The 13,021-nt window shown below is 39.0% G+C and overlaps 1 protein-coding gene across 13 annotated transcripts in view; it reads right to left on the bottom strand.

Moving 5' to 3' along the window:
* The window catches only part of DST (dystonin), a 289,372-nt gene that overhangs the window by 195,423 nt on the left and 80,928 nt on the right, over positions 1-13,021 (bottom strand). For all 13 annotated transcript variants that reach the window (XM_088162255.1, XM_088162245.1, XM_088162257.1 and 10 more), the window contains one exon: positions 5,686-5,747. In XM_088162255.1, the coding sequence (XP_088018381.1) occupies positions 5,686-5,747 (62 nt within the window). The remainder of the gene's footprint in view (positions 1-5,685; positions 5,748-13,021) is intronic.

Below are 13,021 nucleotides of genomic sequence, written 5' to 3'. Positions count from 1 at the left end.
CAGCTTTAACTTGTGGCATTTGTCACTACTTTTCCTCACTGTTTCCTGGTTAATTTACTACCTCATCTGAACTTTGATTAAGCACCAAAAAAGTCCCCAATTTGCTTGCTGAGCTGCTTTGCAAAGAGCTACAGTTTATACTAAGCAGTGTGGTTTACCTCCAAGTGGAGGATTTCTGAAAAAAACTGTGCACAAAATAAACTACAATTGTGCATATTTCGAGGGAAAATAAGAAAAACTCCTTTATACCATTAACTGATTATGCTCTTCAGGAGTTATTTTTAATTATTTTTTTAGGAATCTGTCTCAAAGAAAAAGCACTTCAAGACCTTTTGGAATTAGTCCTGAAAATACAACAGCAAAAATTTATAGGAGAAAAACTGAAATATTCTTCTGTCCACCCGTAAGACAGTAGGCATAGTTAAACAATTGAATTCCATAACAGAGGAGGAAATAGTGATACTTTAGCTGTACCCAAAGCCTAAAGCAACCTGGGGACCACATTGAAATGTAATTTCATGGAAGTTGCACCCAATGCATTTTGCAGAAGCTGTCAGAATAAACTGGGAGGAATGCATACAAAGCTCACTTAGATGCACCAGCACAGCAAAGGATCAGTCTTATTTTATTTAACAGGGGGTTAGAAAAGCAGCTTTTTCTGAGCTCAAAATCAAAAGGCGTTAAATTGAGAATTTTTTAAAAAGCTACTAACATTAGACTAACACCAGGTGCCTCATTCTTTAAATACCCACATAAAGCTACAAAGCACTCATTTCTAAAAGCAGAGGTGGGGAATTTTAAACGACATTTTAACTGCATGGTTAAAAAAGAAGATACTGAGAGTAGTGCTATCTAAAATGACAACCACTAGTGTCAGTAAAGTGCCAGCTTTCAGCAAGGAATGACTGCGCCCTATCAGGAACAGTCGATCCCGCTGCCATTAAGGTCATACCTGAACATTTCACAAAGCAATCGACCTAAGAGGCCATTTACAAACTGTGTGCTGCCTGAATCAATAACTTCAGGTTTCTGTTCTGAATTATTTATTCAGTCTTTGCACAACAAAAAGCTGTTGTCTCTCTGTTGTGCTAATGCACTACCACTGCAACACAGTACATGGTTTTGAACACTGGGCTTTCAAAACAATTTTCAAAAGCATTTTGTCCTGCTAATTACAAAAGCCTTCTGGTTAATAACACCTTTTAAAATTACTTTTGGAGCAACTAAAGTCTGTGAAAGGGTGCTGCCCATTGCTCCCATCAGCAGCTTGTTTCTCCCAAGGAAGGGTCAGCCATGGGTCCCAAAACCCAACCCACACTGTGGGTGGCACCAGGTGGCTGGGCTCCCTGTCAGTGCCATGGACAGGACAGCTGTCCACCCCAGGGAGCTGCCCAGGTACCCAGAGTGTTGCTAGACGGCCAATTAAGAGGCTCTCTACAAGCTTTTCTTCAATGAAAAGGCAGAAACCATCTCCCTTGAAGGGAAGATACCTGGGTGTGCACTATATCACTGGCCAGTCTCTGCTTGCCTTGCCTCTAATTCTATTCTCCGTACATCATAATTTCTGATAAAGAAACCAAATATTTCAAAATAGCCCATTTAATCTCTCAGGACTAAGAGCTGGCACAACAAAAATACTTTTAAATTCATTTGAAAAAGAAAATCAAACAACAAAGAGGAAGTTATCTGCTTTTATTCTGTTTTCATCAACAGCTTCTTTTATTTTCTGACTTTTATCTCATCCTCCACCTGTGTTTCACACTTGCCTCACTATTTCCTTACGTTTTGAGGTTTCAAATTTAAAGGATGTCAGAAAGAATTTCTGGGCTTTCATGGAAGCTGGGTTTCTCCTTGGTTGCTTTATGACTATAAGAACACTACACTAGAATAAAACTTGCAGCCACAAATTTACCTATTCCTGTCACATCAAGGGTTACTTACTTCTCTGGCAAGATTTAACACCCTATTTTTACAGCAGCAGATTGAAACACTTGCTGGAAGCAGAGGCTACTTTATGTAAGGGAGGAGATTTCTACCCCACCACCACACTACACTGGCATGTGAGTTTTCCCTGGAAGCTCATACCAAAGCAGCAGGCAAGTCTAAAGTCCAATATCTCACCTCTCCAGCCTGTATGTCAACAAGACATAAAAGATAACATTTAGACTGGAGCCACACCATCAGACAGCAAACAGTAGCCTTAGCAAGTCTAAAGCTCCAATCAGTCCTCAGAAAATCTCCTATCAATTCAAAATAAAAATTTCAGCATTAAAAAAAATTAGTGAGAGTCCACTTGACCTTAGACTGTGGAATTCAAAGACAACTTAGAACAGCTGAATTTTTCAAATAACACATTATGTACCTGTCAAAAACTAGGTATCTCAAGAACTTGAGCAGCAAATATTTCTGCAATGACTATGTTTCTATTTTAGCAAAGAATACAACATGCTTTACTACTCAGCTAAACTGACAAGGGACTAACACTGAATTTTAAATATTATGCACTTACATGCTTTGAATCTAATGTAACTAAAAATGGGCAGCAAACAGCAGAAGAGTAAATATTTATCAGTCATCTTGTTGTTTGTGGTTACTCAGTAAATCCCATAAATACAGAAATTAATTAGAAGAGTGACACTAGGCTTCCGTGCCATTCCTCGACAAAACATGAGAACTCATAAAAATCTCATTGCTGCTGACTTCGAATAAAACCTTTTGGATACACTGCTACAAAAGCATGAAAATTTGAGACTTTCTCAAGGACTGCAGGAGAATGAGTTCAATTAGAATGAGTAAAAAAAGCATTAAATAAGAAATGAAAATGTGAAAATAGATGAGAAAAGAAAAAGAGGAAAAAAAACCAAAAAAATCAAAGGACAGAGAAAAGAAACAGGAGAAAGAAAGCAAAGAATACAAATAGGAGGGGAAAAAAATATTAAATTAAAATGTGATCCATCCCCATCCCCAGAGTGAGGTCGTGTCCAGATGTGTGGTCTGGTCTTCCCCAGAAGCATGGTCTGGTCTTTCCCAAGATCTCTCATAATTTTCATTACCATCTTTTCTGCTTCTTGTTGAACCCTACACATGACAGACAAAGCACACTGACTTCTTTTACAGTCAGTGGAGCAAAAGCATTTCTAGGATACAATTCATCTTCCCCTTAGGTAGAAGTCTTAGTGAAGGGACATTTAAAAGGGCCTGTTCCTTCAGCTATCTACTAGACAAGTCTGGGTAACCAGCTCAGATGAAGTTATTGCAATGCCTGATATCAGACAATTCCCATCTTGGTTTGTCTGAAACAAGTTATTGGCAGTGAATGTGCAAATAAGTGTTACATATGATTTGTATTAAATATGAGTAGCTGAAACTGAAGACACAAGTTCACGTCAATGCATTGACTAGGAGAGACCTCTGTCCCTGCTGTCTATTCCCTCCACAATGTAGTGTTTTCCAAGTATGCCCTCACATCTTAAAATAGAGAATATTTGAAAGATTGATTTTAATTTCCACGTAAGTCACTGTTCTAGAAACAACTAAGAACAGAAATCTGAAAACTGTATCATCACCTGCTTTCAAACTATTTCCAGAAGATAAAGTCGAGCTGCTACACAAATTCCAAGTTAATGGAAGAGCTATAGTCAAACTATATCTGTGTGAGCTAGCACCCTTAAATTGAATTCTAAAGTGAGCAGTCTTGAGATGAAAATCAAGGCCAGCAACACAGTCAACACATCCCATCTGTCTCATCTACCTGCATCTATTCCTCTGCAATTATCCAACCCAGAACCATTTGAAAATGAAGGCCTAAGGCCATTGACCTTGGCAAGCAATGCAAAAGGATTTACAGTGAACTCTTTACCCTCATTCCCTTATGGCTTTAGAGTCTAAATCTTTTTTAAGCTACTCCCAAGAGGTTGACAGTATGGCAATGATGACTGTGCATGTTGCAGAAACGTGTAAAATGAAGTTGTGTAGAAATATAATTTTCAGTACGCTGCTCTTCTGTAAAATTAGGCACTATTTTTAACTCATATTAAAGAATTGCCCTCCAAAAAGCTTCAGATAAGCTTTTCTGCAGAAAACTAAAGCTGCATTTTTAAAATGCTTCTCTAATACACAAAAACATGAGTAGCCCCTATAAACATGACAACAAGTACCCTCAATTAAATGAAGAAATGCCTGATGGTTAATTTGGATATTGCATTTTACTGCCAGAGTACTAGCAACCTTCCTGGATTTTTTTTTTCCTTCAAATCTAATTTCTCTGAAACATTCTACAATGGATATGTTTCTTATAATATAAATATGAGATAAAATTCAGAAAAGGAAGGCTGCAGAACTGTCTTTTGTCTTTTCTCATTAGCAAGTAAAAGACTTCTGCAGGGACATGAGGACACTTGGATGTTTCAGGAATACAAGGAGGAGGCTTCTGTACAGAAGGGGTGCCCAGAGCAGCTGTTTCCAGATACAGCATGTTTCTCTTGGGTCTAACAAATTCACAAAGCAAAACCTATTGGTATGAGCAGCTCTGTGACTCCAGATTCACCCTGCCCACAGGAGGGTTGTATGCTGATGGCAAGACCACTCCTGATGGCTCAGTCATGATGAGAAGGACCAAAAGATTCCTCTGCAAGAGAAGTCTCTTGCAAAAGACAAAATTGAGTCCAACTTCAGTTCCAAGCCTGGTTAGTTTCCCACATCACACCATTTCCAAGAGCTACATGCATTTCAAAATTTTAAAAGAAGTGAAACAAAAAAGGTAGTTTTAAACATCCACATCCCTGTAGAAATTCTCTTTTGTTTCAGCGTCCAATATTTCACAAATACCCACAAGAGCAGCCACAGGAAACAGAAATAATGAAGCTGTTCCCTAAAAAACTCTATTTTTCTCTAAACATGAATACAAGATCTTTCCAACAGTATTTGAACATTGCATTCGTTAATTAAATCTCAACTCTGACAGTTTGCAGATACATTTTTATTTAATGTGATTCTTACATGAATTCAACCTTGGAGTGGGGGGGGAATATCAAAGGAAGTTATGTCAAGTAATTATACAATTTGTTTCTTCAGAGAAATGTCTAGGCTAGACAGCTGGCACTGAAACAGCAGATTAAATTTAAAACTGAAGGGCCATGCAGTGAGGTGAAGTCACAGCTTTTAGGTCTCTGTCATCTAAAATCTGTACATGTTGTTAAAATAATATGCTCGGTCCCTGAAGCAAAGTTCACTGCTATTCAAAAGAAAGATATTGAAAAGTGACTTTTGCCCCTGGAAAGCCTTCATTTCTAATCCATGAGCAGCATATTGATGCCACAGGATGATCTAGAGCTCTCTCTCAAGGTCATTCTCCTCTCTTCAGCATGGTACACCAAATATTTTTTTCTTCATTTGCCTTAGCTGTGGTACTACAGCCATGACACACTAATTTAAGAAATGAGCCAAGCCTTATAGAAGGAAATCAACTTTAACTCATTTTAATTTCAAATTCAAGTACTCAATTAGATCACCTTGAGCAGCATTTCAGCTCCCCAATCACTCCTCAAAGACAAAGCACATGCATAAACCTCACAATTTAAAATCTTCCTTATATATAACACAACTGCATCCTGAAATCAAACATGCAGTAAAAGACACAATCACTGCAGTAGCAGTCACCCAGACATAACAGAAATAACAACTGACCTTCATGAGATGCTGATTTATCCATTTTGTGAATGTCTTCTTTTGTACTTTGTCACGCTCATCTAGAGATAAAAAGGAAAAACAAATGTTTTACCAGCTCTGTAAATGAAGCAGATTTTTTTATGAAGACCTTTATAAAATTAATTTTAAAATAAATTTTAAAAACAGAAAAACCTGCAAAAGCTCCAAAATGTCCAATCAAAATAATAGCACAGAATTTTTTTTTTCCGGTACATCACAGCATGATATGAAAATGTTTCTTGATGTCACAGGTGAGTTCCTCCAGGGCAACAGCTCCTCAGGTATTACAGTAGCCTACTAATAAAAATCTAACTGCCTAGAAAAAGTCAACTGGCACTCAAAATGTACTGAAAAGGTCATGGCAAACTTTTAAGAACTATAAATGCTACTCATAGTCTATATAATCAAAATATTACTAATGTATTAGGCAATCGAAAATTCGTTGCAATATGAAAACTAACTTTTTCAGTCATTATGCTTTTCAACTGGAATAGCACCCTTGTTCAAACACACAAGGACTAGTTACAGCTTCAGTCAGGGAAAGGACTCTTAATTCTCTACAAAATAAACAGGGATGTCCACTAACCCAGATATGGGACCCAGCCACTGCCAGCAGTTTGCTCCCTGGCGTGGCAGTTAGCATCAATGATTGCCCACAAAATGCTGTGGAGAAATAATAAAAGCAATGGACTCAGGGTAAGAAAGCATCCCACTTAAGGGTAGTGAGCATACACATGTATTCTGTTAAGCCACACTGGAGATAATCTCATCATCACCTCAGCACAAAGACTTGTCTCCAGCTACTTGAGCAGGGCCACAGCCAGCACAACTGCTACACAGCCTGGTCACCTTCCCAGAGCTCCCCAGAGCAGGAGTCACAGTGCATTAGGACTGGGACCACCTGTGCAAGCCTAAAATAGCAGGAGCCCTTCAGCCCTGTACAACACAACTGCAGCTGTTTCATTGACTCAGGCTATTTGCAGTGTGACTGAGAATGAGCAATGAGCTCAGGTAGCAAAACAAGATCCCTATGTACCCACTGCCATCACTAAAACACTGAACCAGGTCCTGTATTTTACATTAAAAAAATACAGTTTTCAGGTTGGTCAAATATAACAATAAATTAAAATAAATTCACGAAAGGTCTTTCAAGTCTCTGGTGTGATACTGAGGTCTTTCAAAATAGCAAGACATTATACAAGAGTCCATCCTGGGCCAAACAGAGTATCGTATGGGGTTCAGAGCAGTAGTGAGAAATGAGTATTGGGGAACAGAAGCAAAAACAAAATAAGAAAAAGCCTGTGAAGCCTTTGCACAGTCCTCTTATGTGACTCAGACTTTCTACATGCTCATTCATATCCTTGCATTTAATAGTCATAGATACTTTTTTTTCCTATTATTTTTTCCAATCCTTTTAAACACACCTATAACTTTTATAGCTCACTGTGGCAATGAAATCTTCAGGCAGTTTGTGTAGTGTACGTTTGGCTCTCTACAGAAGAGTTGCAATTTCCTAAATGTTTTTTCCACACTACTCAAGATATTCTAAGATCCTGGCATATGTCTTTTTCACCCATTTCACAGTTCTACAGTCTCTCATTCTACTTGAAGACCCAAATAAAGAACAGAAAAAGAAACTAGAGAGCAAAGCTGTACTACTTGAAAAAAAAAAAAAACAGCAGATTAAGAAAGTCTTTTGCTGTATGTACATTCCTTCCTAGCCTTCATCTAGCAAGACACCATTTCTGATACAAGTTATTCATCATAAGTAAACGTAGAGAACAGAAAATCTCAGAAATAAAACAATTCCAGAAACACTTTCACTTTTAACTGTTTCATTTTGAGCAGCTGTTTTAAAAAGAACACAAAGTTTCTCAACTGCAGCATTTCACAATGTGTACAACATGCCTTTTTTACTAAGATAATCCCATCTAGCTTTGACCAAGTATACAGAAATTTACATTTTGAGAAATGTTGCTTTGACAGTTAAAAACCCAAAAAGATTGAAAAATCCACTTACTTGTATCTCATTAGAATACAATGTCACTATTAATTTCAGCTCTATTTTCAATTAAAATGCTAACATACATAAAGGAATTGATGCTTACTACCGTTGTTCCTTTATATATACATATATAGTACACAAACACTCAGAAAAATTCTGTAACTGACAGACTCAAATGCATAAGGAGGAAGAAAGCTGACACCTGTCATATTGTGAGAAACACCACTATTAAGGGGGGGAAAACGGTCACCAAAACACCACAAGTGTGATTTTAAATCAAAAACCCAAATGCTCCCAGAAAAGCAAATGCACACGAAGAGGAAAAATACAGTGCCACAGTGTTCAGTGTGCTCAAGCTCAGAGCAAATGAAAGTCCCCAGATGAAGCAGAAAACAGGTAAGTGACCACGTAAACACCAGCACAGAAATCCCCTGGAGAGAAGCTTCCCCCGAGAGCTGTGCCCTGTCCCCTGCCAGCCCCGCTCCGCGCTGCATTACTGACCCATGCAGCACATGATTGCCACCAGCTCTGCACTCTGCTCCTTCTTATCTTCACCACACTCTCTCATTCTGCCCTTCAAAACTTCACAACTTCTTCTCTTTTCAGGGAAGGGAGAGCCAAGGAGTGACCAGGGCTTCTCCTGGCTGGCACACAGCAGCAACACCCCTTTTTTAAAAAAACAGGAGCAAACAGCCCACGTGCTGTCAGAGCAGTCTAAACTGTGAGCCCTCTGGCTTTAACTCACAACGAGAAAAACTAAGGATCTACGTTTAAGGGAGTTTTTTGAACTTTTGGGTGCACTAGTATATATTTGAGTACAAATGCTGAGCTTTCCAAACAAGGAAGTCAGTTTTTTCCTCTACCAGCAGTGAGCAGCAAGGGAAAAAAAAGAATCACCCCGCACCCAGCAGCTGGATACTCATTAAGCCAAGGTAATTTAAGAATGCAGGTGAAGCAGGAGTAGAGAAAGAAAGCACATATTGCTAGATAATCTGATCTATTGATTATCACAATAAACCCTCTGTGGTTAATTAATCAACTTAAGCTCGTCTGCTTTTACCTGCAGACATTATTCTGATATATCAGACAAACTCAAAGTCTTTTATGTTTTATGTGCCTGGAAATCAGCTCAGTAAAATGTTGCCAGTCTGAATAACCTGACAGCCCACCTTATGAACCTACACTATAACAGAGGCATCTAAAGAGGTTTCAGATTAGAATATTTGGACTCGAAAAACAGTTGCTGCAGCTAAGATCTCCTTCTGTGCATTTTTGTCATTCCTCAATTCCAAGCACAAACTCAGAAGCCGGATCCTTCTAACACCAACACTCCCTTCCACAAATAACTAAAAATTACATGGCTCACACTGTCTGGAAATCAGAACAGTTTCTCTGGAAGTCAAGTTCACTAACAGGATTACACCAAAGGCAGCATATGGCATTGATGCCTTTCCAATGCTCTCCTGGGGAGAATCACAGACCTGCTTAGGTTGGAGAAGACCTTTAACAACAGTTAACAAACAACTGCCAAGTCCACTGCTAAACCATGTCCCTGAGTGCACATCTGTAAGTCTTTTAGATCCCTCCAGGGATGGTGATTCAGTTACTTTCCTCAGCAGCTTGGTCCCATGTTTGACAACCTTCCCGTGAAGAAACTCCTCCTAATGTCCAACCTCAACCTCCCCGGTACAATTTGAGGCCATTTCCCCTTGTTCTGTCACTTGCTGCTTGGGAGTAAGTCCCTTGGGAGAAGACTCTAACCCCACCTTGTTACAGCCTCTTTTCAGGCAGTTGTAGAGAGCAGAAAGATCCCCTCTGAGCCTCCTTTTCTCCAGGCTAAACACCCTCAGCTGCTCCTCACAGGACTTGTGTTCCAGACCCTTCCCCAGCTCCATTGCCCTTCCCTGGACTCGCTCCAGCCCCTCAGTGTCTTTCTCACAGTGAGGGCCCAGAACTGGACACAGCACTCGAGCTGTGGCCTCAGCAGTGCTGAGTACAGGGGGACAATCCCTGCCCTGCTCCTGCTGGCCACACTATAGCTCATACAAGCCAAGATGTATGAGCCTTCCTGGGCACACACTGGCTCATGTCCAGCTGCTGTTGACCAGCACTCCCAGGTCCTTTTCCACCAGGCAGCTTTCCAGGCACTTTACCCCCACCCTGTAGCTCTGCGTGGGGTTGTTAGGGCTCACATGCAGAAGCCACTGAGTGGTCCTCTCTACCTCAAGACAAACTTGAAATCTTCTCTGAGCAACCACACCAGATGCCACCAGCTTGAAAGAGCAGAACAATGTGCTTGTCTCCACACTGACATAAGGACATGCAAAATGAGTGCAGGAATACAAACTCCATATTCTCCAGATAAGCTTCCAATTTCTATGCTGCTTTCTTCATTCTAATGGTGACAATATCAAAGTCTACACCAAGTGACAGAAAAAGACATCTCCTTTTCTTAGGCAGCTTTTGGCATTGGTAAGTTATGTTTGCTTCTCTGCTGATATTGGTTTGCATACATGAATGGCCAGATAATCAACAGGTCTTTCTACATTTGCCCAGGTATTTGCAAAAGCCTTGACAGGTGGTTTTCCTATATTTATATAAGAAAACTCATGTCATACTCATACAACTGACTTATATTTATACTCATATACAAACGCATTAGTTTTTCTGTACATATTGTTGTTATTTATGATATGTATTGTATTTTAATAGTACCTTTTAGGAAAACTGAAGTCTATAGCATAGAAGAAATGCTACTCATTTAAGAAACAGTTATTCAATAATGTATTTCATGTTGTTGTTGAAAATGGAGCACCAATTCATTCATCATTTTTCAAGCTCTGAACACAAAATTCATTTCATGATAGGTTTTTCTCTGGTATTGCTAACGTTCCTTCTGTAAGCTAGACCCTGGTATCTCCAACATCATATTCACAAAATAGAGCATAATTAACGTATGGTCTCTTGGGAAAGCATTAGTTTTAGGGCATTACCCAGAATCACATAACATGTAAGAAATAGGTAACAAATCCAATTCTCCAGTCTGTGCCAAAGCTCTTTATCTTGGAGGCTCCTGCTCATCCAGACTTGATCCTAACTTCTCATAGACCTTCCATGTCTACACCAATTATTCCTTCTTGCTCAATTAGGGATTGGGAGACATTCAACAAACCTGAAACCGTCTCCAGGAAGGTAAGATCTCAGTTCAAATAAGGCTAGTTTGAAAAGTTAAAACTACAGGTTTTTCCAAAGGGAAGGGTTGAAAAACTAATAACAGGTAATCATCTTTCATATAATTAGTGAGTATTCTTAATTATAGCCTTACCTAGATCAATTTAGGAGCAAATAAAATAAAACTCCATTATGAAAGTGTACGAGTACTGACCAATGCTATGAACCATCTGCTATTGTGTCAAACTTCCATTAAGACACAAACCATGTAAAATCTTACACACTTTAGCAATGCCCTTTCCATAATAAGAAAAATGCATATATCCTTTCTACTGTAAAAATATCAAGCTATGGTAAAGGTCCTATAGAAATTTTAAAAATACTGTAAAAATAGGCTCAGGGGCTCAGGTGGTTTTGTATATTCAACCCCAGTACAGTATTCAAGATATACGAGTCTACAAGGGTGACAGTTGCAGGACCAAACCCAAACCTCTGAAATACTTAACTACTTAAGGTGACAGAACTAGAATTGCAATGTACACTTAGTATTTGTCATGAAAATTTAGGCTGTTGGCTAAAGGATCTCTAAGTTCTTGTTATCTTCACCTTCAAAATCCTGGGTAAATATGACAGTTTTCTCATAGTAACCTCACAGGAAAATCCAGCTTCTCCTTAGGCATTTGTTTCCTCTAACAGAATATTTTGCTCCAGATAGTGCTTTATGTTTTATATTTCAAAGAATACTTCATGCATTTTAATGTGTAATGGTGCTATTTTTAAATCAGCTGTTGAGTAGGAGACATCTGTCAAACTTAAAAGCACATTTTATATTTTATCTCCTCTGTAATTTTTTTTTTATCAGCTTCCTTTTGGATTTAAGAAATCAGAACGTGTAATATTTAATTTATGTCCCTGTTGGTATTCATTTATCAGGACAGTTTAGGGAATAATGTTAGCAGTTTGTAGTCAACATCACATTTTTTTGTTGTTGTTTTAGGATTGAATGGAGGCATTGTCAGCCAAATACAAAAAAAGTGGATAACTAGAGACAGTCTAATAAGGTACACAATTTAAATATAGAAGAAAGATAGTATGGGCATAGATCCAGAGAGAGGCATGGTCCACATGTGAGAAGGAAGAATTCCAACTATATATATAATCATGCATATATTTAAGAGTCTAGATAGTGAAAGAGACAGTGAAACGTCTTATCTCTGGATAAGAGATTTCAGATAAAACATAATGATGGGGTTTCATCCTGTTGAAAGAACTGCAAAAAAAAAATCCCAGGAGGCAGCAGGGCAGACAAGCAGTACACAAAGGATCCTTACACATAGAATACAGCCTACTATTTAAGAAATGCAAGCAAAAATGAACGGTGTTAGGCATTCCTAAGTAAGGCACAAACTCTTGAAATGTATTGTTTAACTGAGGGTCACTTAAAAATAATGAAAACCTAAACCCCACTTTTAAAGTCTTATTCAAATGAAATAGTTTCATTCTTCTTTCCCACTTTCTGCTTATTCCATCACTTCCACATTCATGGCACTCTTAACTCCAACTCATCTGGCCTAGGGATGAGACATTTCAATTACCACTTATGTGGTCCACACATACACAAAGAGGCATGAAAGATGCTGCCACTGCATACATACCCGTGCAGCTTCTCAGAGAAAAAGATGAGGCATTAGGAGCTACTTTCTCCCTGTGCTACTCCCACATATCTGAAACTTGCAACTGATGCAGCACCACAGGGGAAAGTTAGGTTATGCATGCAAAGTTTCCATCAGCAACCAGAATAACCTAGGGGGAAATTCTCACATCCAAAACATTTTTTATTTATGTTTAAACTCTTGAAGAAAAGCTTGCATTATGTGCTGCTATTTCCACCACTTCCAGCAATATTTTTAATCACACAGCACCCAAGGATGGGAAGAGTCCCATGGGATCCTTCTGTAGTGCTCCCAAGACATCCACTACCAGCTGCTGTCAGAGGGAGACACTGGTGAGGTGCAACGGGGCTTCCTCAATGTTTGTCACAGTCAGCTGCCACCCTCACAAACAAATTTGGCAATTGGCATCATCTATCCTGTGTTTTTCAGAAAATGTATCCCACTCAACTACTGCCCTCTGATGAGG

This window comes from Sturnus vulgaris, chromosome 3, assembly GCF_052056855.1.
Source record: "Sturnus vulgaris isolate bStuVul1 chromosome 3, bStuVul1.hap1, whole genome shotgun sequence".
NCBI classification, from domain to species: domain Eukaryota; kingdom Metazoa; phylum Chordata; class Aves; order Passeriformes; family Sturnidae; genus Sturnus; species Sturnus vulgaris.
Note: the sequence above shows the minus strand (reverse complement) of the source record. Positions and strands in the feature narration are given on the sequence as shown.